This window comes from Salarias fasciatus, chromosome 6 (assembly GCF_902148845.1).
Source record: "Salarias fasciatus chromosome 6, fSalaFa1.1, whole genome shotgun sequence".
Lineage (NCBI taxonomy): Eukaryota > Metazoa > Chordata > Actinopteri > Blenniiformes > Blenniidae > Salarias > Salarias fasciatus.
The window spans coordinates 37997064-38022514 of NC_043750.1; the positions used below are offsets into that span (position 1 = coordinate 37997064).

Sequence of the window (25451 nt, forward strand, 5' to 3'; positions counted from 1 at the left end):
AAGTAGCAACTGTTAAGAGCTTCAGCTGCTGCTGTGAATCCATTACCAGGACAGAGAGAGAGCAGATCTGAAACAGCAGAGCAACAAACCCACCGAACCTTCAGTCGCTGTAACTCTGCTGCTGTGATTTCGTTATGGTTGCTTTGAGAATGCTGTTTATTACATTCGGGATAGTGTTACCCTGGGGATTTGGTGTGGCATGAGCAGCGCTGGGAATGATTGTTGTAACGGATGTGATTGGATTCGAAGCCTTACTGTGTGGGAACTGGGAAGACATTTTGGAAGTTTCATGAAACTGCTGGATTGATTCAAACAGCCAAGGATCTTTTACATGATGTCCGTTTACACCGAAACGGCAGAAAAAGTGAAAAGGATGCATGTATGCAAAACAGCCAGGCCACCAGTTGGCGCTGTTTTTTTTATTGTTGTAATTAAACCGTTGTTGTTTGAACTGACCCTCAAAACCTAATGAAAGTCTTGCTGCTTTTCATTAAAGTGATCAATCCCATTCCACTCTATGTCCTGTCGTTTTAGCCCATTTTCAGTTGTAAAATTTTTTTTTTTTTTTTTGAGTTTTGCCTTACGATTCATGTTTGACTTATTCTACCGTGTGTAGTCTTTGCCCTTGCTTCATTCCTTCTGTAACGTTGCCCTTGTCGTCCCTCCAGGCTGCTTTGGCGGCGTGCACCAGAGGAAGCTGTACCACGACCTGATGGTCAACTACAACCGTCTGGAGAGGCCGGTCCACAACGACTCTGCTCCCATCGTGGTGGATCTGGGCCTCACGTTGCTCCAGATTATCGACGTGGTGAGTTTTACTGTGTGCAGAGTAAAGGCTGAGGCAAGGGGGTGCCTGTGTGTGTGTGTGTGTGTGTTCCATTTTCTTTGACTATTTTCTTGAGCGCAAGTAAAAAGTTGAACCGGCTTTTTTGCTTATTGAACATTGTCTGGATTTTTTTCTTTTTCCCTTTTGTTTGTCACAGAGGTTTTTCATGTGATTCATCTGAAGTGACTGTGGTGCATGCTAATGCACGTGCTTTGTTCTTGTTGCAGTTCGTCTCCTTCTTAACTTAAAACAGTCTTTCTGCCACTGGCAGCAGCCAATCAAGTGCAAATATTTGTGTTTGAAGGCAAAACTCCTTTGCTCCACACATTTACATTTCCTGGCACTGCGAGCTGTGAGTCTGTGAGAAAGAATTTAGTTTCTCACTGATTTTCAGACGGCTGGCAAAGAAGACTGAACCCTAACCTCCACCGTGTTCATACCAACGTTGCCTGTAGCGATATATTTCAGCCAGAGTAGGGTGACAAGGACAACTAGCAGCATGAACTGTGCTGAAGGTACCGGAGCAATAACAACATGAACAACTTTTTTTTTCTATTCTGTATTATCACTGCAGTTTCTGACAAAAAGAGCACAATGTACTCAGATTCTGCATAAAACTTGAATTGTACACTCACTTGAATACACTGTGTTTTCAGGTTTTGTGTTTTGTAGGTTATCGATTGTATTTCACCTTTATTGACATTACTCACAAACATGAGTTATTTTTGTGCTTTAAATCCGGTTTATTTCTTCAGTTGATGCAAAAAATTTGCAAGGTCACAACATTTTTTGTTTTATTCTGTGTTTTTTGCTGATAGTTTTTTCAAGAACTGCTTTCCTTCCAACTATCTGATGCAGCTTCAGCTGAGCTGAAGACTGAGTCAGTCACCTGAGTCACAGAGACGACTCAGCTAACGTGTCACTCTGTGCACGTTTACTGACAGGCAAACAAGTTAATCCAGAGTTACTTTACAAAGTACTTCAAGAAGTAACTTAACTCAGCTTCCACTAGCAGTTGATTTCATCATTTGACAAGCAGCATTAAAAACTAGAAGAGGCACTCCTATATCCAGCAAGGCCAGCGGCCCACTTAGGTAGGATGTAAGTCAAGATATTTTTCCCAAAGTATCAGAGTGATGTCCTGTAGGTGCATCTGAGGTCGAACCTGCTAGCTGTCAATGTGCATTCGCAATATGACTGCAATGAAAAACTCACAACGCAGTTTAAGATATTAGCTTTCAATCTGGAGTTCAATCTAGGAGGTCTTCAAAAAGAGAAACAGGGAGGGAATCACTTCTTTCAGATGTATTGATTCCATAAAAATCAGAGGGTAGAAGTTTTTGGGTCACCTAAAGACGGTTTTACACACAAACAGCAGGTTTTGTGCTTGTCCTGACAATAAAAAAGGAAGTAGATCTCGACATCCTGTCGGGTCAGTTCGGGCATCGGACATCGTGGCACAGATCCAAGACCAATTAGTGTGAGCACAGCCTGGATGCTGTCCAACTCAGGGTCTTAGTTCCTCAAAACCGAGCCGACCGGGAAGACCTCTGTCCTCTAGGAAGAAGATTAAGGGTATTTGACAGCATGTTGAGGTTATTTTTTATTTTTGTGATACTCTTGAAACCCAGACACACTATTTTCTCAGTTTTCTCAGGAGAAAGGTTTTACTCGAGGCATTATTTCTGTACATTTCAGACCTGCAAAAACCTCATTTAGCTTAGCTCCCATTTACAGAAAGGCTTTTCAAGTTAAAACGCATCGTTTTTGCTTTTCAGAAAAGTTCCTGTAAACATTAAAAATGGACAGACTCTTGTTATTGTTCATCTCACTCATGTATGCGCAGAACCGGGGTGCACATGTTCAGTAGCACCATTTCCACTGTCCACACGGAGACTGAGCATTTTCAAAAAGTTCCGCATTTGAAGCTGTTTTCAGTGACTCCGATCACATCGTCGCCTGAACAGACACCCAAAATACAAAGGAAGCTTAAAAGGGCTGTATCATGCTTTTTTAGCTAGTCCAAACCCTAGCTTTGGCATTAACATGGTAATAGTTTATTTTTGGCGCTAAGGAAAAGTCATTTTGTGTGAAATAAAAGATTTTCGGGGGCTAATTCTGAAACCCAGAAGAGAAAACACTCTGTTTTCCCATATTGACGTCACAAGGAGAAGATGGGCCCCCCTTAGCTTCCCTCCTGCAGGCCCTCTACAATCAGCGTTGTCGCTTTTTGTAACTCCGATTACGGAGATAAACTTTAACCATCGTCTGAAAGCAACAATCAAGCAAAAGCAAGAGTCTGAAGGTTCTGCGCTTGGTGAGTTTCTAACAGGAAAAAACGTTTTTGCGTGTCTTTGCGTCTAGCGAAGCCAGAGCTAAAGAGCTAAAGCTAACCCTTAGAGAAGCTAACGCGTGACGTATTTGTTTTGAAGCTCCGATTGGTTGAAGTACACTGTCAGTCAAAGTCCACAGGGGGAGAGGCGGGACTTTCAGTGAAACAGAGCGTTTTCACGGGTATGGGAGGGGCTGCCTCTCTGAGCAGCAGAAAAACAAGGAAAGCTCAAACACACAGGCACGAAGGAAAAAAACAATTTGGGGGTGTTTTTGGTGAGTAAATAACTATATAACAAGGTTAAAACATACAAAAAGTGAATTTTGCATGATACAGCCCCTTTAATGTTTTCATTTGAAAGCGATCTCTCCACAGCCCTCGTCTTCTACCATTTCTCTTAAACTGACTCATTTTGTGTAGTTTTTCTGTCACGTTTTCAGTTTTTCCTCCCTTCAGAGTTCACCCTCTGCTTCATTGTGTGTGTTCCCGCCCCATCTCACAAAACGACACACACCCACGCCCGTTAGTCCCGCCACACAGCCGGAGCGCTCAACCAAAAAACCCAAGTGGACACGCTGTCACATCCCAGAGTCAGCCCTGTCACAAGACGCGCACGTCTCCTCATGATCAAAACATGGTGCTGAGAGCCCGGCGCTGGACCGTAATATAGGAATCTCATTCTATTATTAATATCGGGTCTCTGACTGCACATAGGAAACAACATTTTAATGTATTCTTCGAGGCTGCGAGTGACAGATTGGACTCAGAGAGTCATAAGACGAAGCTTCCAGAGAACATATGGCACTTTCGAAACATGAGGCGACTGCTTACAGCTTCTTTAAACTCTAACCGACTGTACTAGAAAGAGTTACGTAATGAAAGCTACTTTAAAGTTATTAAATCAAACTTCCATTTGTTGAATACGACTTCCAGAATGTGATTGATGAGGGAACGTTGTTTTATTTGCTGGCTTGTTGCATAATGAATAAACTGGAACAAGCAGGTGAATTAGTGCTTGCCGGGCAGTTGTAAATAATGTAACGCTGTGTTTGTGTGTTTAATGTGGCCTTTGATTCTTCCATCTGCTCTTAGCCATGAAACTGGGGCAGGCTGATACCCTCAGTCCAACAGGAACAGATCGCAACGCCACCAAGAAGTGACGAACAGAGATCTGTTCCTTTGAGACTTTTAGGGGTTTTAATCTTTTATACTTCAGTGGTAGTTTGTGGGTTACGTTTTACAGAAAGTACTATATTTTTTGGAATTAATAAACGATAAAAGCAAAACATCAGATGAGACATTATATTTGCCATTAGCACAACTGTAAAACCCATGTTTTTAGTGAAATAATTTCTATTACTCAATGCTTGTTTCAATGAAATAATCATTCGTTTTATCGTTCGATTTAAGTTTCTTTTTTTTTTTCTGCCATTGGAACCATTGGAATGTGGAACTTGTCTAACGTTAGAAAAAAATCCCAGAGACTGCGAAATGTTTGCATGAGTGGAATTAATGAAGATGAAGGCCTGATGTGAACAGTGGATTAACTTTTCCACCTCGTAGTTTTTGAAAGCGGCCCAACGGGAGCCAAGGTGTTGTTCTCAAAGGATGCTGCGGCGCAGAGATGACTGGGGAATACCAACAGGCCTGGGGACAAAAGACTCAAACAATCTTTTTTTCTTTAGTCCCTGTAACGTGCGCACCAAAGCCCTCTGATTACCTGTACGCACAATATCCATCCATAATAACATAATCTGATAAATGATGCATCTGATTTACTTTTAAAGAGTAAATTAATGTTGATCAGTTTGAAGTAATGACGTGATCGTAGCCTCCTTCAGGAAATTCACACGTTCAGCATCGTCCCTGCTAACAGATGCTGCGTGGCAGTGCAGATTTGGCAGATCTACGCTCCTCTCCATGTTCGCTTCTTCCAGCCATGAGGCAGAAGGAGACGTTTCGAGAGACGCTGTTACTGAAACAGGCCAAGCGTCACATGCGTGATGTGGAGCAGCAGAAAGTTGACCTCATCTGTTGAACTGTTAAAACGCCTCGTCTGGTAAAGACACGTTATCGAGGACGATGGTGGAAATCAGTGTTGGGAAGCAGAAATGAGGATTTATGATTTCAAGATATCTTTGATTCAGCGTATTTGCGGCACTGATCCTCTGATCTGAAAAGACGTGGAATGAAATCCTCTTGTTTCCTGAAATCCGCCTCTTCTATAACAATATACATGAATATTTCACAGCAAAGCCCCTGGATATATAGAAGAAAAGACATGTCTTTCACGATTAGATGACGTCAAATGACCTGCAGTGAAATACAGTTAAGGAGCTTTCATTAAATGCAAGTGTCCATCAGTCGGCCAGCCCGCCGGTCTGAAACCAATCACAGCAGATTTATGAGGAGATTAGAGTGTTTATAGCAGCTCGGACGGCTTGATACTGCCCATTGCAGCTGAGCAAAATCCCAGCGAGCGCCACAAAAGAGAGGTCAGGCTCGGCGTGGAAGGACAACACAGCCACCTGCGAGCAGAGACAAATCTGCCCCATTGTGCTCCGTCGCACAGCAAAGGGAGACAAAACACGCTGCTTTGTGGAAGGCACAATCACCGGCTGTTCAATTTCAGCAGTGGAGGCGGAGTTAAAGGAGGGCAGGTCGGGGAGGACAGGTGGAGATAAGAGTGGAGCGTGGGGGAAGTGAAAGAGGCGGTGAGAGGAAACTGTGTAAGGATCGACTGACACCACAAGGACGAGCAGTGGACAGAGTGTTGAATCATGTTTCAGGAGCTGATATAGATTTTCACTCATATTTAATGTATTTAATGTAATCACTGAAAAAATATTATTTTCAAGGGCGTTCAAACTATGATTTAGATTTTTACATCCTAATTGTGTGACTAAAAGTTCATTCATGCTCATTTTTGTGGTTATTAAGGTTTTTTTTAGCCTCATATTGTTGTTATTCCAGTACACACAATTCTCCTCCATGTCAAAAGTTTTATTTTCTGAACAGGACTGACAGGAAATGCGTTAAAAAAAAATAGAAAGTAATATTTTTTTATTTCATTCTCTCTTTTCATTGAGCATTTAAGATGTGAACATAGTTAAATTACTGCTGCATTGCATTGTGGGCAGATTTATGACCGATTTGGAGATGAGCTCTGAACACATCCCTCTTTTGTTTCAGGGTGAATCCCGTTTGATGCGCTCATGTTCAGGCCTGTTGGTATTCCCTAAAAGGTCAAAATAGTTTGGAAACCACTGCTTCAAAGTGTTTCTTTATTGACGCAGCCGTAGCATGAAATAATCATAAGTCATCATCAGTTGGTGGAATCTTTTCATCGACCCCGGATGTGTTGACGTGGGAGGAAACTGAGCCCCACGTTACTGTCAGTGGTGTGTGAGCAGCTTCGTACATCACCGATCATGTAAAGCGTATTAAAATGCTAAATGTGCTTAACTTTATATAACACATTTTCTGGTTCAGCAGCCTCAGCTATACATGATTAATCACATTTAACCATTCACACACACACACACCAATGCCAACAGCTGCCATGGATGATGCTCACTCAGTATTGGTGGAAACTTGAGGTCTTGTACAGAGTGAGATGGGGATCGAACCGATGGAGTGATGGGAATATGACACATTCTGCTGACCCAGTGGCCTCATCAGTCTCACATGAGAAAAGGTGTTTTGATAACTTTCTGCTCAGCTGTGTGGCAGTGACTGAACTGCAGATGTGTTTCATGCTCAGGCCAAAAACTGTCATGAATAGCATGAATAAGATCTGAGCCTGAAAGTTAAGTTTCTTACCCTGCGCACTCTTCTGAGACTGTTTCAGGGAACACTTTAAATGTCCTGATAGGAAAAGAAAAAACTAAGGGGAGCAGATAAGAAATGAAATGATAGAGAAGATTAGGTCTAAGAAATCGAGGGAAATAAAAGGGGAATAAATTGATTTCACCGCATTACTGTTGAGGGAAACTTTTCAAAGGAATGAACTCGCTGTATTATTTGGGCTTCGGTCACGGGTAGAAGATAAAGACACACCAGTGAATCGAGTCTGAGAGGCAGCCGTGACTCGCTTCCTGTTTATTCCAATGTGAAAGAGCACAACAGACACGGAGTGTGCCGGTGTGTAACAGGAGGAAGGCGCCTCGTCACTGTCATGTTGCGTTATGGAAGACAGATTTTAGAGAAGTCAAATCCCACCTCTGACTTTTATTACTCTTCTTTTGAACGCTTCTTCTCTGACTTTTTTTTTTTTTTCAAACATATCAGATTGTCTGTTCTGCTTCTCTCTGTCAGCCTTGATTTCTCCTTCTTTCATTTCCATATTTTCTTTATCCTGTTCTCACCTCTACGTTCTCCTTTCTTCCTCCTGACATGATCCTGAGCTCAGTTTCCATCACGTTGGCAGAAACCGTTATTTAGTGTTGAAGAAACTCTCATGCAGAAATCATCTCCCCGGAGAGTGGCGGCCCTCTGCTTCTAGCATGCACAGATCAGGTTAACTTTCCCCAACGGCATTATAAAAGCAGGCTTTCTTTCTCAAATGATGCATTTGAAAAACTTAGAACTTTTTCATTAAAGCACATCTAACAGGACCGAGTTGTCTGGTGGAGCTGGTGGTTTAAATTCTCACTAAATAGAGGTTAAAGGGCCTGTATCATGTTTTTTTAGCTAGTCCAGACCCCATTATTGGCATGAACATGGTAATAGTTTGTTTTTGAGGCTAAGTAAAAATCATTTTGTGTTAAATAAAAGATTTTCGTGGGCTAATTCTGAAACCCGGAAGAGAAAACGCTCTGTTTCACTGAAGATCCCGCCTCTCCCCGTGGACTTTGACTGACAGCGTACTTCAACCAATCGGAGCTTCAAAACAAATACGCCACGTGTTAGCTTCTCTAAGGGTTAGCTTTAGCTCTTTAGCTTTAGCTTCTACACGCAAAGACACGCGAAAACGTCTTTTCCTGTTAGAAACCCACCAAGCGCAGACCCTCCAGACTCTTGCTCTTGCTTGACTGTTGCTTTCAGACGATGGTTAAAGTTTATCTCCGTAATCCATAAGATACAAAAAAGCAGCAACGCTGATTGCCGAGGGCCTGCGGGGGAGGGGGGTTCAGTGGAAAATGCGAATCAGCTGCGTGCTGGTCAGAGGAGAGTGTGTGTGTTGTCTGCGCAGGGGTGGGGTGGGAGAAGAGTGGTGGGGAGGAGTTCAACTTTTGTGATGTACTTAGGTTTGAAGAGTTTCAAACGAGCTGTTTTCTACCCGAAGGGAGGGGCTGCTGTAGAGAGCAGCAGCAGACTGAAAGAGATTACTCAGACATGCGTGGATGAAGGCAAATAACATTTTGGGGTTGGTTTTAAAGGGAAATCAACTTAGTGGCATGCTTAAAACCTTAAAAAAGTGGATTTGGCATGATATAGATCCTTTAAAGTTTATGATGATTGCAACTGCTTTAAACACAATGACTGCAAATAAGTGCACCTAGCAAAACAAGAAGTGGGTCTTTGGCTTTGATTTAAAAAGGGCGAAATCAGTTGTGGTGCGAATTTCTAGGCGCCAGTTTGTTCCACAGTCTGGGAGCAGCGACAGCAGCGACCGCCCCACTGTCTGTATCTCGACCATGGGATGTCTGACAGAAGCTGAGTCGAAGAACACCAGGCCCTGCCAGGGTCGCGGAGAGTTAAAATCCCAGACAGGTAGGAAGGAGCCAGGTCGTTAATGGCATTGTAAACAAGAAACAGAAGTTTCAAATCAGTTCCAAAACAAACTGGAAGTGCATTTGAGAACAGGGGTATTCTGGATGCGCTTGCTAAAAATTGGGCAGCAGCGTTTTGTACAAGTTGGAGATTGACTGAGGCCAACGTAGTCCAATCTTAACTTAACAAGCTCAAAAAACTCAACCCAGGCCCCGCTGGAGAGATTCAGGCCCCGTTTACCAACGATGCTCGGAGTCACTGAAAACACAACTTTCTGAAAATGCTTGGCTTGACGGAAACTCTGCTAATGCACATGAGTACCAAGGCCGTAGAAAACAGTTCTTCTGCAGATGCTCAGTCGACGGACAATAAGAACAGTGTTTTCCTACAGAGTGTCAGGACTCTCAGTCCAGATTCTCCTGGACTTGGTAGTTTCAGAGTTAACAGTCACAGTAAAAACAATCCAACATGGTGGTCTGTCCATGCGAATGTCCATGTTGTTCCATTGTTAATGTTTATAGGGTATTCTTCTCTGAGCATGACTGTGTGTGGTTTCATTACAAAAAGAACCAACAGCGCCCACTAGTGGCCCAACATGAAAACTCAACATGAAAACAGTGCGTTTTCATTTGAAATGTCGTGTAAACAGTTTCAAGCACTCACGTTTGGTCTTCAGAAGAGAAGCCCCCAGCATGGATGGGTGGATGGTGTGAGGGATGGAGTTTCTCTTCAGGTTCATGCTTCTTCAAAACCTTCCATCTTAACTGAACTGGCACCTCTGAACTGATTGCAGGTGTGAACGCGTCCGTCAATGTTCGAAGATGTATGAATCTTGTGATGAATGGATTATTGTCTATGTGGATGTTTAGATTGATGCTCTTCTTCCAGAATAATCTAATTCATCCATGTTGCTGCCTGCTGATTGTTCTCTGTCTCCTGTTTTCCTCCAGGATGAAAAGAACCAAGTGTTGATCACGAACGCCTGGCTGCAGCTGGTACGTCTCCTCTCTGATCATCACTGTACAATCATCATGCTGCAGGATATTTTGGGAAAAACGTGTGTTTTTGTCCTCTGGACTCTGTCACGGATGTTTTGTTCTGAAGTCTGAGTGCTTTTAAAGGCACGAAACCAGACATGAACTGTAAACCTCTGAAAAACACAGTGATAAAATCCATGACTTCATGTGACAGGACGATAAAACACACCTCCAGACTCGGTTTAGCTCTCTAGATGTGTTATGAAAGCAAACAGCTGCTTTATGTCTGGGCCACAATAGATGTTTTGTGGATTAATATTTAATAATAGCATGATACAGTGAGCCTATTTATTGTCGGCATTATGCCACGAGGGATGAGGATAAAAATATGTTTTCAAAGGTTTTCCTTCTTTCACTTCACATTCTCTCGGCTATTTTAAGTCTTTATGTTTTCCATCAGCTTCACTACTGATGTCCTCAACTCATACTAACCATTTTTTTATGTTTCTACATCCGTCAGGCTTTCCATCAATTTTAAGCACACATCCAATTCAAAATAACACATTTAGGCTTTTCAAAGGAATGTTTTTCAGACAAAGGAAAGTGAAAGCCTGCCTCTCACGTCACACAGTAACCATCGGTTCATGTGAATTAAATGACAGCTGTTGCTGGCAGACGACTCTCTGTTATTTGTGAGACCACCGTCTGCCTCTTTAATGTCGGCAGCTGGTTTTTCTGAAGCAACACTGTGCAAAAAAGGTTTTAGATGAACAGCTAATGGCTATTTCTACAATGTTCTGACAACACGGTGAGAATGAAAACTGAATTTACTCCTCGCTGATGTGCAGAGTGCACTATATAATGGAAAAACATGACATCTGACCAGTGACTGAGGAGGAAGTGCATATAATGCTTTGTGGGGAATCATCATAGATGAAAGTCATTTAAGGTTCTGTTTTCCAGCCATTATCAGAAACCAGTATGCAACTGCTGTTCCAGCCTTTCCAACTTGAAAATGGATCAATTCTGGATGTGTTTACACTGAAATGATCAAATCACAGGATAAAGTGTGGAGAAAGGCCAACAATCATGCGTATAGGCTATCCTGAAATGCACTTGATTATAGTTCCCTGAATTGTGTATCCACACTCTGTAAATTCAAAATGAAAGAGTTTGAAGTATGAATGCAAACTGTGATTTATTTTGAATAATTTACAAAAAATGTTCTGAATGACAAAATAAAAAAGAAGTAAAGGTGACCAGAAACATTAAGATCAAACTTTTCCCTGCTCTTGGTGGCGACTGCAGACACATTTAATGATAAAAACAGAAGAATGAAATGTGAAAGAATTAATCTCAAAGACATGAAGTTAATCTGCTTTATCCAAATCATGTGTTTGTTGCTGTTTTCATCAGAACTGCTGCATGTTCCCTTTATTTTTATCTCTGTAAGGAACTTTTTTTTAAAAGTAGCTTTTCAAAACTTTCACGATGGGCCAATAATTCAAAGTGCTTTAAAATTAAAAGATGAGGCAATAATAGACAAAAACAATAAGAAGAAAAAGGAAACATACATAGCATCAATTTTACTAGTTATATGGATGACACAGTCCGTTTAAACTTAATGCGAGAGATTCATACTGATTTTTTTTGTTATGAGTTTATGTCAGGAAGAGGCTCGGTTTTTCACGTTGTGCTCTATTTTATGTTGGGAAAACGTCACATGTAAAGCTTTATTGATTTATTGAGTGATTGAGAAGACTTAACACATAGTACATGAAGCGACAAGGCAAAGCTGAAATTAATGTTAAAAACTAATATTGCAGCGATGCTGCATGATGTAGTCATATTGTTAAAAGATCTCCGATAGCACTCTGGCTTATGGAGGTGGTAATGCATAGCCTTAGCATTACGCTTGATGGCATTCATAAGTACTGGTATCAATTCTCGGTATCAGTAGGTTTCTAAAGGTTAGTAATCATACTGGTCTTTTGAAAAAGTGGGATCAGTGCACACCTATCAAAGGTTAGATTAAGAAAACTTAAGTCTGTACGTAAGTGTTTTAAAAATGGTGAAACAAGAAACAATTAAAAAATAGATGAATTGTCAGGTTCACAGAAATGTCTTCAATGTTACAGTTTTTGATGGGACTAAGAAGCTCATTTTCAGTTTGAGCGTGAGACACGGTGCTGAATCTTCTCTGACTGGACGCTTGAATCAATAGAAGTCCTGGTGATGATCCTATAAAACCGATATCTCTCTGCTTCAAGACAGCTTTTTTAATTTTCCAGGTCTCCAGTTATTTAAAGTTCCTTCTATCAGTCATGTCAAGGAAAAAAATGTGACTTGAAAGCTCATTAAAAACTGCACACAACAGTTTAAACATTGTGAGGATTTCTTTGGGAGGAGAGTGGTGCAGCTTTGAATTAGTTCAAAGGAAAAAAAAAAACACAATAAGACACTTTTAAGAATTTAGATCAAACCTGAGAAACTGTCCAGTGGCTTAGGAACTTTTGATTTTGTTCCAATCAGGATTCTAATAAACGGCAGAAGAAAAGCCATCACAGAGGACGTGGAGGTAATGAGCTGCCCGGCGTCGTGACGCCGTTAAAAACACGTGGAGGGAACACGGAGCTTCGACCGAGCGCCACTGCTTTTCCATCTTGGTTCCAGAAACAGACATCATGAGTGAAAGAGCAGCCAGGTTTCTTCAACAGCCTCGTTATCCCAGCGGCTCCTCTCACGCCAGCATCCAGGACGTCACGTCCGTCCGGCTGAGTCGGCTTCCAACTTACGAATCGTTCAGTTATTCAGAAAGCCGCCTCTGTAATACCGACGTGCTGCTCAGTGCTGTGGCTCTGGGGTCGCTCTGCAGACGCAGTGCTTTTAAAGGAGACAGACAAGAGACGTGCATTTTATGTGATTTTGGGAGTACAGGTTTATCAGACAATCAATGTCCCACATCCCACACAATTTTCATTAAAGTTTCCGCTTGCATTCCGCCCTTCGGATCGTGTTGTACAGGGACTGACACACGCAACTCAGACCTTCCACAAAATTCATCACTTCCTACTTGAAAAAAACAGGAATGTCGTGCAATGTGTTTCTTATTTGATTAATCAATCAATCACTAAAATATTAAGTAGAACACTCTACTTAAAGACAGTCGAGGGCTGCAGCCCGACTCAAAGTGAGTAAACAGCTTCTCTCCACCGTTTCTGATAATCCAGAATGTTGTTTTCACAGCAATGGGAAATGTTTACTGAAACAAAAAAACAAACATTTCTGTCACACTGAAATTTCATGGTAAACTGTTGTGCAGCAGAAAAAAAAATCCATTCAATACTTTCAAAACCCCCAAAGGTTTTATTGTGGCCGAGGACGTCACAGTGTTTGAGGCAGAGGCGACAAAACAAAAGTCAATCAGCTCTCAATATTTAATCATCCCGAGTGCTTCATCTGTCCTCCAGTGTTTGATAAACAAGTCTTCCTTCCTTCTTGCATTCATTGAGTCAATTTCACACTCTTGTTTGTCTTGTTTTAGTCAAAGAATGGAGTGTTTCCTGAGTGTCGTTAATAATCATGTGAAAGTGGAAGCTGTTAAAGGATGATTTTGCCCTGATTACTATGTTTACTTGTGAGAACGATGAGAGGAATGGAAGAGTGACGTAAAACCAAAATGTATCCACAAAAACAGGCGTATCGGGCTGGCTTTGTTATTCTCCATTATCCTCTGGACTGTTCGTGCAGCTTTGTTTTCGATGTATTTACAGTGATGCTTGTAGATCATTCGGAGATGAGGTTTTCAGGAAAATGTGTTTTCTTTACAGCTCTGCAAAACAAAATGAGATAGAGAGTAGAACAATACAGAAAGTCTGCTTTTTAGTTGTCTTGGTAATCCCCAGTAATTGAAGAGCATTCTGGTCAAAATCACGCATGATGTGGTCTAATTAGCGCACCTCCTCATGTTTCCTTCTGAACTGAAATCTGGCAAATTCAAGGAAAGTGGTGCTAAGGAATCAGACGTGTTATTCGTATTTCTGATAAAAACACAATGTTTATGCTTTAGGAAATACTTCATCAAAGCAAAGCATCTTTCACTGCAGATCGTGGATGCATTCATCTTAAAAATATGCAAAAACATGAAACTCTGCTTGAATCATTAAGTCTAGAATTCACTTTTAGTTTAGTAGTTTTTATTGCATGGCAATGCTCAGTAATGTAAAGACAATCTCATTTACTGAGCTTTTTACCTCGATTTAGTGACAGTAGTGTGATGAGTGTTTAATGTAAAGAATGATCTTGTCCTGATTTGAAAGTCTTGATGTGTAAAACTTTTAATCTACACATTTCAGAGCTCTGTAGAAGTTAATCATGGGAATGGATGCTTGATAAACAAGCCCCGGTGGATGGATTGAGCGCTTCGCATGGCAGCCGCCTCAGCCGGTCTGTGAATGTGGGTGTGAATGGGTAGATGTGATAATGCAGTGTAAAGCGCTTTGGGCTCCGCTAATGCAGATGAAAAGCGCTATATAAGTGTAGTCCATTTACCTTTTAACAAATTTCACGCTCTTCTAGTTGTCTTGAGAAGTTGCTCATCGAAGCATCTCAATTTTCTTCAATTTCAAATGAAAAGTGTCCAAAAAAACAAATGTTTTGTGATACTTTGTAGAGATTGATAATGTGACTTAAAAGCAGACAATACACAAACAAAGCACATGAACAGGGTTGTTTTGGTTTTTACTACAGAAGTAGTGTATAAAAATGTTAACGCTGCAGTTTCAGGATCATTCAACATGACAGAAATACTATTTTCAGAAAAATGGTTTGGTTCTCTCACAGAAGAAAATCAATTTGCTGTTTTGGGTTGTCTCAGAGACAGATGACACAGAAGTGTGTGAAAGAAACCAACTTTTTTTTCTGGCTGGGAACGCTGGGAGAATAATAGATGTTGAATAAATGAAGAGGCTCCATGCAGATTGGGGGCGTGCACAAAAAAAAAAAAAAAGTCAATCAGCGCTCGATATTTAATCATCTCGCCGTTTTTAGCCGCTGCTATTCTGGGATGTTTGATATACATTCATAAACAAATCGTTCTCGCATTCATACTCTCAATTTCACACTCTCTTAGTTTGTCTCCTAAATTTCCCGTTTCGTAACGCGGCGGCTATTCTTATCCCGCCGTTACCTTCCGCAGCTCACTTTCCCGCTCATTTGTCCCAGCAGAAGCCGCGATTAGCCTGGTTGGCCGTTGGTTGTGCTTTCCCAGCCAGCGAACATGAGAAGTAGCACCAAACCGCCGAAGCCCACAGATGACAAGTGTGTGATTAAGCCATTAGCTGCGTGAGTGGAGACATATGTCCGAAGGATGGGATCTCTTTGAAGGGAGACTCTGATTTCAGTTTTTGTGAAGTCCCGCAGTGTGTGCAGATATGTGCATGAAAGCGTGCTTACATGCGCTCACAGTCCCGAGGGCAGATCTATGCAAAGTGAAATAAATAAAAGAGTAAAATCTCACAGTCTTGCACACACACACACACACACACACACACACACACACACACACACACACACACACACACACACACACAAACACTTGAGTACATATAGGCACTAACAGATGAGGCCACATTAGCTGCTCTGTAGGGAAAAAGCCCCGAGGCCGGGATATCTGAGAGCCTCCATCTCTATGTGGATCGTACACACACACACACACACACACACACACACACACACACACACACACACACACACACTTAGCCCAGCGCATGACTACACAGAGCAGCGCCAAACACACGTCACAGATCACACATCACGTTGGAAGTGAAGAAAAGAGCTGACGCTCACAGCACGAGCGCTCGCTGTGCTCTTCAGTGCCACCATGGAGAGCAGAGGTCGGAGTGTGAACTGTGAACCCTGCACCGTTTGATTCATTCACTCATCAAACAGCCGCCGATCAAACCTAAAATGTTCCGTCTGATCGGGTGACGGCAGAAAACAGACGCACACTATCACGCTCAAAATATAAAACAATGGCGGGTTGCGGTTTACAGTGATGATGAGAGGAATCAAATATTATTTATGTTGTTCTTCAGAACTCTTTTTTTTCTTTTGACTTTGACTGTGCTCTTTCATCTTTTGTTTGTAAGTTGTACTTATTCCAGGTCATTCCATAGAATTTACAGTATCAGCATAAATAATTCACTGAACAGTGTTTGTATTTTCTATAGGAACACTAATAAACCATTCATAGAACAGAATAGAATAGGAAGATTAAGAAAAAATAAAAGTTTTATTAAAATAAACTGGTAATAAAATCTGTTAACTGTGTTGTTTCATGGAAAACCTGAGTAGGTAATAGTGTTTTAAGTCTAGATTTAAAAGAAGGTCTGCTGTTTCTTCTGACTCTGGGACACAAGTTGGAGATGTATTTCAACTCGAGACCATTCAAAGCTTTAAAAGCCAGGAGTGGATCCTTTGACACACAGGCAGCAGTGTTGCCTCATCTGAGGGGAAAACATTTGGTTTATTTTCAATTATAATGACATGAAAACAAGCTGTGATGCATCGGCTTCCGTAACAGCGTTTCAACGCCGTGCCAGCTTGTATTTCCAGAGAAGCTGTGATGACGCACAGATGAGACATTATGCATGTTATTCCACCGACTCTGATAAGTCACTGTTATTGCCAGATAAGACATTAAAAAAACAACCTGATGTGTTTTTCTGGGAAAGAAGCCACAAACAGAGCGAAGTGAAAGTCTTCCCGTTTGTCTTGTTTGTCACCTCATTGCATTCAATCGCTGTTTGATTTGTTTCTTTCAGTATTGGACGGATATCTACCTGTCGTGGAATCCAGAGAGCTACCCCGGCGTCCAGAACCTGCGCTTCCCCTCCAACCTGGTCTGGGTCCCAGATATCCTGCTCTACAACAGGTCGGCCAAGCTAGCTGTACTTTATATGACTGACAAAATGTGTGGCACGATGATAAAGTGTTTGGCACTGTCCCCTCACAGTGAGAGGGATCTTGGTTCAAACCCGCTAACAGAAAGAGCTTGCATGTTTGTGTCTCTTCTGATCACTCAGTTTCCGACGACTAATTTTCTCGCTGATGCATGCTGTTAAAGAGACTTGATTGAGCTGTACAGTTGTGTTACGGTTAGCACTGTCTCCTCACAGCAGAAATCTTCCCGGTTTGAACCCAGTTTGAGCCTTTGTGGAGTTTGGATGCTTTACACACGGTATTCTGTTTTCTCCTGCCCAAATACATGCATTAAGTTGTGGGCTCAGTTGATAGAGTGGTCGGTAAAACGCTTTAGGAGTTGCTCAAGCAGTGCAAAAGTGAAACCTATTCACCATTTACATACTGATACCACATTTTTAATAGTAATGCAAACTGCTTGAAAGGCATTTCCCAGATAAATATTCCAAATACTTCAGAATGTCACACAGAAACGAGCTTCTTCAGCGTTAACTTTACTGATAATGTAATCTGTCCTCCTCAGGCAAATACCAACCCGCTACTTCTTCCTGGCATGGCACAGTGATTTATTTCACCGTGGGAAATCATCCCCACGGTGTCGTTTCAATCCCCTGAATTAGAATAGTTATTTAATAAAGTGTATTGACTTCAACTAAAGGATAAAGAAAGGTAGATAGAGTCCTGAAATCAGTTTTTTTTCTTCAGGTAATCACATAAGTAGCCAGTGGAGTGATCAGCAGAGTGGATTATTCATCACCAGCGGTGTCATTTCCTTCCAGTTCTCCTCTTCCTCTTCCTCTTCTCTCCCTTCAGATTGTGTTCTCCTGTACACCGGGCAGATCCTCTCCAGTCTCCCACTGCTCCGTTCACCCAATTACACAGTGGAAAGAAAATGTTCCCCAGATGAAATCTCTCTCTCCGGGTTACAACCTCGTTTAATGAGATGATTGAGCTGAATCCCTCTGGGAGGACACAAACCGCAGGTCCCAGGAGGCTTTGCATCTGCTGCCTGTAATGGGCAACAGGAGTCTGGAAACACTGAGCTGAGTGGCTGGAAGTGGCAACAAACAGCTTCTGCAATGTGAGACTAATGGCTCCAGACTGAGAGAATTCAAATTTCCTCATTTAATGTGATCATAAATTAAATAAACACAGCACAATGAGTAAGAAATGTTAAGTTTGATTCATCATCTCTTGGAAACTGTTTGTTTCGTTCTAAATGGCTCCATATTCATAAGTAGCTTGCACTGAGCACTGGATGAGCAGAGAAGATAAGCATGGAGAGATATGTATTATCCTGAGGAAAAAAAATCAAGCTTGACCTTGCTTTTTGTTTTTAAAGCAACACTAAGGAACTTTCAGTTTTCGTTGATTTTGGCGGCGCCAGTGGACAAAAGCGGTAGTGTTTTGCCTGAAGGAATACCACAGTTCCCATGAGGACGAGCGCGTGACGTCGTAAAATGCTGCTCCCGGTGGCATGCTGTCGGACTGAACTCGCCTTCATTTGTTTCCAGTGGCTGTGTGAAGGACGGATAGCGATGAGGTAATGAATCTAATGGTGGCTAAACAATGTTATATCATGATGTGACGCATGCCGTAAAGCAGTCCACACATTTGGAGTTTTTTAGTGTGCAGGGTTCCTACCACCCTCCTCACAGTTGCTTAGTCCAAATGAAAGCAATACTGACGCCCTCAACCCGTGACAGAGGGGTCATTCAACTAGTTGTATGTCGATGTATCATCACAAAAGATATTAAAATGTTTTATTAAGGTTGAAAAGTTCCTTAGTGTCAGTTTAAATCGTGTTTACACAAATAGTGTAATTTTATCAAATTGCCCTAAAAAAGTCTTTTCTCATTTTATTCATTGATTCCACCAATAAAATCGAAATAAAATTTCTTACATTTGTGAAAATGTAACCATAAAATATCCAAAATATTGACAAAGTGCAAAGGAACAATCCACCTGCCCACATAAACAAATATTTTATTTCTTCTAGTTTTAGTTGTATGTCAGTTTTACAATTTTTTTCTGACACTGATCTCTGCAGGGTGTTAGAAACATCATTCTGTCCACACTTTTTTCCTTTATCTACCTTTTAAACAATATCACTTCCTTTACAGAGTAGAATTCATCTATCTCAACACTCGACTGGCACGTAAACAAGTAACATGCACAAAATTTACACTTTTTGAGGACAGCTGTGACATAATGAGCAATAATACCCAGAGTGCATCGATACAGCCAGGAAAATTTCCAGGACCCAGAGTTTCTCTGCACATGCACAGTGTTTATTGTATTTTTCTCTGCGTGTGTGTTTTTATTACAACATCAACCAGCAGCAACCAACAGTGGCCCAACATGAAAACTATGACTTCTTTAGAGAATTCCCAGAAACAGGACAAGAAAACAGTGAATTAAGGTTTTGTATTTATTCATGAAAGTTTGACACAGCAAACAGAGAAGTCGAATCAGGACCTCTGTGGACCTCTGTGATCGGACATAAATCATAGGGAGGACCACTCGAGGATAAAGTGCTGTTACTCGTGTCCCTAAAACATCTTTTTTGTGAAATGCAGTAAAAAGCCCAGGCAGAGAGACAATTATGAAACTGTCAGAGGGGTTCTAACAGCTGCTCCCAGAGCATCAATCCTCTCTCAAACACAAACTTTAAAACACTCCGAGACTTAAAAGAGTGACCCACTGATAATCTTCACCCCAATGCTGGATTGGTTATTTCAGCACCATGGACAGCGCCTTTGAATTAATGAAACAGTGACCCATGGATAATCTTCACCACAACCGTGGATTGGCTATTTAGGCACCATGGACAGCGGCTTGGATTGTTAATGATACAGTGATCAGCTGATACTCTGCGCCACAATGGTAGATTGGCTATTTCAGCACCATGGACAGCACCTTGGACTTAATAAAACAGTGACCCACTTATACTCTGCACCACAATGGTGGATCGGCTATTTCAGCACCAGGGACAGTGCCGTCGACTTATTAAAGGGGCTATATCATGTAAAATTCACTTTTTGTATGTTTTAACCTTGTTATATAGTTATGTACTCACCGAAAACACCACCAAAGCATTTTTTTCCTTTGTGCCTGCGTGTTTAAGCTTTCCTAGTGTTTGTGCTGCTCAGAGAGGCAGCCCCTCCCGCACCCGTGAAAACGCTCTGTTTTCCCACGTTCATGTCACACTGTGAAGATGGCTCCCCTGAGCCCCCCTCCCACAGGCCCTCGGCAATCAGCTTGCTGCTTTTTGTAACTCTGATTTCGAGGATAAACTTTGACCATCGTCTTAAAGCAACAGTCAAGCAAGAGCAAGAGTCTGAAGGGTCTGAAGGGTCTGCGCTTGGTGAGTTTCTCACAGGAAAAGACGTTTTTGCGTGTGGAGAAGCTAGAGCTAAAGAGCTAAAGCTAGCCAGCGTATTTGTTTTGAAGCACCGATTGGTTGAAGTACGCTGTCAATCAAAGTCCACAGGGGGAGAGGCAGGATTTTCAGTGAAACGGAGCGTTTTCTCTTCCGGGTTTCAGAATTAGCCCCAGAAAATCTTTTATTTCACACAAAATTACTTTTCCTTAGCGCCAAAAATAAACTCTTACCATGTTAATGCCATTTCTAGGGTTTGGACTAGCTAAAAAAGCATGATACAGCCCCTTTAAAACAGTTAACCAGTGATAATCTTATGGATTGGCTAATTCAACACCATGGACAGCGCCTTGGACTTATTACAACAGTGACCCACTGATACTCTGCACCACAATGGTGGATCGGCTATTTCAGCACCATGGACAGCACTTTGGATTTTTAATGATACAGTTACCAACTGATACTCTGCAACATAACGGTGGATTGGCTATTTCAGCACCATGAACAGCGGCTTGGATTTTTAATGATGCAGTGATTACAGCTAGGGTTGGCGATCTTGGAAAACTAGCGATAGCATGTAGCATCTCCCCAAGGCTCCGCTTAGCTAGCTCCCCCCAGCTCCCACCCCATTGGAGGAGCTCCCGTTGGGAGCGGAGACGTGCGCACAGCACTTCCACGTCCAGTGCGTTCCTGGCGTAACCTGTCCTCAGCGCTTCGTTTCTTCGTTTTTCTTTATTTGCACTACGCCAAGTTAACGCGCACTCAATGGTAATTAAACCCCCAAACATTCGTCTCCGCCATTCTGCAACGTTGCTCCGTCCTTCTACGCCCGCACTGAACCAGGGTCAGTGCATGCATACATGTACGCACACGGGGCAGGTCGAACGGCGAAGGGATTTGATTGGTTTAAAAAAAAAGGTGTCCCCTCAAAACTATTGGTTGCTGTTTTTCCCGTTTTACTCCTGCTGTAGATAGCAGATATTTTCCAAACTACTTCAAACACACGCTATGAATTGCTTCCCATCTGGTCATAAAGATCATTTTAACCAGTATTTAAAAAAATGTATCTAATTCAAATCGCCAACCCTAGCTTTAACTGCTACTCTGTACCACAATGGTGGACTGGCTATTTCAGCACCATGGACAGCGCCTTGGATTTAAGACAATGACCCACTGATAATCTTCACCCCAATGCTGGAGTGGCTATTTCAGCACCATGGACAGCGCCTTGGACTTATTAAAGGGCAACTCCGGTTTTTTGACACCTGGACCTTATTTATAGGTGTGTGCATGCTCATATACTCACTCAGACAAACATCGTGCAGTTTGGAGTCCTTCAGAAGTTATTTAGATCCAACCGATTTAGCAGGGGCCACGGCAAGGGAGCTTCAGCGCGGGACATAATCTCTGCAAAATCGCTCATTTCGGCTATATGTTTTCATCCATCGCCAGTGTTATCATAAAGTCAGCTCATCTACCGTCTTCAGGTGGGTCAGGTGGGTCAGACGGCGCGTGGGTCCAGTCGCCCACCTGCAGAGTCCGACCGGGCCTGAAGGCTGGGCCGCTGGGTCGGGGGAACCGTCCGTCACCGTGGCGGCACTGGGTGCCATGACGGGGGTTGGCGGGGGGGGTGGCCCCGTGGCGGCCCCGGATTGCCTTTCGGTCCAGGGTTGGATGTTCAAAGCTCTGCTCTGCTCCGCTTCGCTCTTCTCTGACACCTCCGTGCGGAAGCAGGGCCTCTGGTGGGGTCCCGCGGCCCGGCCCGGAGCGCGCATCCGCCAGGCGGCGGAGATCTCGATCCTCCTGCTGCGGAGAGGGCTCCAGAAGCAGCGCGGCGGGTCCCCGCATGCTCCACGGCCGGGGCACAGTGCGTCTCTGCTGGGCACCGGAGGTCCGGCAGCCTCCCGGCGAGGAGAGTCATCCAGGAGCAGCCCAACGGCCGCGCGCAAACCGTGCATCCGGGCTTTGGGTCCTCCGGAGTTTCCGTGGAGCAGCTTAGGGCTGTTTTCCAACTCGACCCCCACTCGGCCCCTGGAAGTCAGACGCCCGGGCCCCATGACAGCCGAGGCCGACTCAAAGTGCCTCTCTGCTGGGCAGAGGAGCTCGGCAATGGTCCCATCCGAGCTAGTTGTGGCTAAGTTAGTGAAAGCTGACCCACCTGAAGACGGTAGACGAGCTGACTTTATGATAACACTGGCGATGGATGAAAAATATAGCCGAAATGAGCGATTTTGCAGAGATTACGTCCCACGCTGAAGCTCCCTTGCCGTGGCCCCTGCTAAATCGGTTGGATCTAAATAACTTCTAAAGGACTCCGAGCTGCACGATGTTTGTCTGAGTGAGTATATGAGCATGCACACACCTATAAATAAGGTCCAGGTGTCAAAAAACCGGAGTTGCCCTTTAAAGCTAGGGTTGGAGATCTGAATTAGATAGATTTTTTTAAATACTGGTTAAAATGATCTTTATGACCCAATGGGAAGTAATTCATAGCATGTTCTTAAAGTAGAGCGGAAAATATCCGCTATCTACAGCAGGAGTAAAACAGGAAAAACAGCAACCAATAGTCTTTCCGGGACACCTTGGTTGTAAACCAATCAAATCCCCTCGCCGTTCTACCAGCCCCCTGCGTGTACATTTCAATGGCGTGCACTGGCCCTGGTTCAGTGCACGCATTGCTAAGCTGAGAAGGACGGAGCGTCATTGCAAAATGGCACAGAAGAATGTTTGGGGGTTTACTTACCATTGAGTGCGCCATAATTTGGCGTAGTGCAAATAAAGAAAAGCGAAGAAACCAAGTGCTGAGGACAGGTTAGTACTGTAACAGCGGTGCTCGTGCATGTAACCGGGTGCCTCCCATTGAAGACGCTCCCAACAGGAGCTCCTCCAATGGGGTGGGAGCTGGGCGGAGCTAGGCGGAGCTAGGCGGAGCCTTGGGGAAATGCTACATTCGAATACATGCTAGTTTTCCAAGATCGCCAACCCTAGCTTTAAGAGAGGAAGGACGAAATGAGCTGAGATGAGTTTCACTGTGATTGATGGCATTTCAGGACCCTTCGAGATGTTGGAGGATTCTCTTATGAGAGGCAGATGATAACAGATGTGTAAATAGAGATAATAAGGGTAACAAACAGAGGTTAAATGAAACCTATCGTTACGTAAGAGATCACTGATCTTACTGACTGTAAATCGTGAATGAAGCGTTGATGGCCACTTTTATCAAGCAGGAGAAGGTGGCAAAATAAAATAAGATTAGATTGAATTTATTTGATCTGGATGGAAGAGTTTCCACTCAGGGAAAGTCAAAACTGGTAGGAGGTCATTCAACTTGTGGAAAAACTGAATGCATCTTCAACCAACGGTCACATTGAAACAGCCTGTCCATTACTGTGTCCACTTCCTGTTTGCTGAAGTTTGAAGGCTAACAGGTTGAATCTGGACATTTTGACATGTGATTTGGATAAAGGTATCATGTGTAAAAGTTGTGTAATCCCTGTTCTGTACACCAGGGGGGCAGCAGTGAGTCGCTGTTCTCTTCTGTTACTGTTCTGAATGAAGCAACTCAACACACCATCTGCTGGTGCAGAACAGTATTACAAGACTTGTCGGCCTAACTCATGAGCTTCGGTAGATTTCTCTGCTACATCATGATGATTTTCAGGTTGACCATTATTGAAAAATATTATACACAATAATTTTCCCAATGAAGGTATGCATCAAATTAAAACTAAATGTATTTGCACACTTTTCACTCAATATGAGAATTAATTTCTGAGCAGTTTGAGCTGTAGTAGCTTCTTTGTGGGATCAGAGCACAGAGGTCAGCCTTCCTTGTTGATTATCCATGATCCTCGTTCGATAGATGAAGAACACCTAAGAGCCCACAAGGTCAGATCAGTTTAAAACCTCACACAGTTTGTGTTTTCAAGGCAAAATGTTTACAATACCTGATATGTTCCACTCACTAACTCTTCACCTGCCACTGTAGGCTATTGAGTGGGTTTCAGAACCACAAACAAAAATAATGAAAATGTCTGGTGCCTGAAATTGTAGACAAAAAGTGCAGACCAAATTCTGCACTTGAAAAGAAGTTTTTTTCATAAAAAATGAAATTCTCGCATCAAACATTTCCACTTAATGATATGGCATCTGTGCAGGCTTTCTGTAAATGTCATGAACAACTGTCATGTGCATAAACTTGTGTCTTTTCCTTCTCTGAATGCAGCTCCATGCATGCCCTGCAGACGCAGTGTCCAAAAGGTTGCACTCTGGTCACCATGTGCATGATTCACTGTGTCTGGCTTGCAGAGGATCGGTTTGCAGCCCAGCTGTTTACACTTTATATGATTCTGGTGGTTTTAAGCATGACCCAAAGTGGACTCATTATGAAGGTCTGAGGAACCCTGTGGAACTCCATGTTTAACTTTAGTCTGAGCTGAAGAGTCATCATTAACATGAACAAAGTGAAATCTGATTGAAACCAGTTCAGTGCTGTTCCTTTAATCCAAATGATCTATTCCAGTCTCTGCAGTAGGGTGTTATGATCAAAATGATCAAATCTGAGCAGCACTGAGATCTAACAGGGTGAGAACAGAGACCAGTCCTTTGTTTGAGGCCATGAGGAGATCATTAGTAACTCTGACTGGCTATTGAAGCTTTTTAAGAAGAGGTTTAATAGCAGCAACATTAAAGGCCTGTTACTCAGGATAGGTTGATCTGATCCACTACTGTTGTACTAATCAGGGGGAAATGTGCTTTAAACAGTGAAGTGCTGTCTGGGCTTTGTTCAGAAAGGTAACCAGATCTAAAGAAGACTTGCAAACTTTTGTTAATATAAACTCGCAATAGTTTTTTGTGCTCAATGCAGGTGTTCAAACACTTTTCTTTGCATGGTTTCACATGGGACCCTGACTGAGAGGGTTTCCAAAAGCAAAGGGCTAAAATACAACTGCATTTGTTTGGATTAGCAAGAAACGGGAAGCATTTTCAGAAGGTGGTCCCTTGCAATACAAAAAGCACATAATTTTGAGTCAAGCTTTGCTGCCTTTGGTTCTCTTCTTCCCAATTGTGTCATGTGACGCTCGGAAAGTCAGGTGTCGACCAGGTGGCAGCTGATGGTTGCTGAGCTGTAACCGTGAAAACTGACTGACTGTTGAAAACAAGAAGCAAAGGCCAGACGCTTGTGGCTGTGTTTTGTGTTTCCTCTGAGAAGCACAGGGTCGACGGTTTACCACTCTG

The 25451-nt window shown here is 42.7% G+C and overlaps 1 protein-coding gene across 1 annotated transcript in view; it reads left to right on the plus strand.

Moving 5' to 3' along the window:
• The window catches only part of LOC115390949 (neuronal acetylcholine receptor subunit alpha-7-like), a 59385-nt gene that overhangs the window by 18857 nt on the left and 15077 nt on the right, over positions 1-25451 (plus strand). The window contains exons 2-4 of the mRNA XM_030095009.1: positions 669-808; positions 9824-9868; positions 16675-16784. Of these exons, the coding sequence (XP_029950869.1) occupies positions 669-808; positions 9824-9868; positions 16675-16784 (295 nt within the window). The remainder of the gene's footprint in view (positions 1-668; positions 809-9823; positions 9869-16674; positions 16785-25451) is intronic.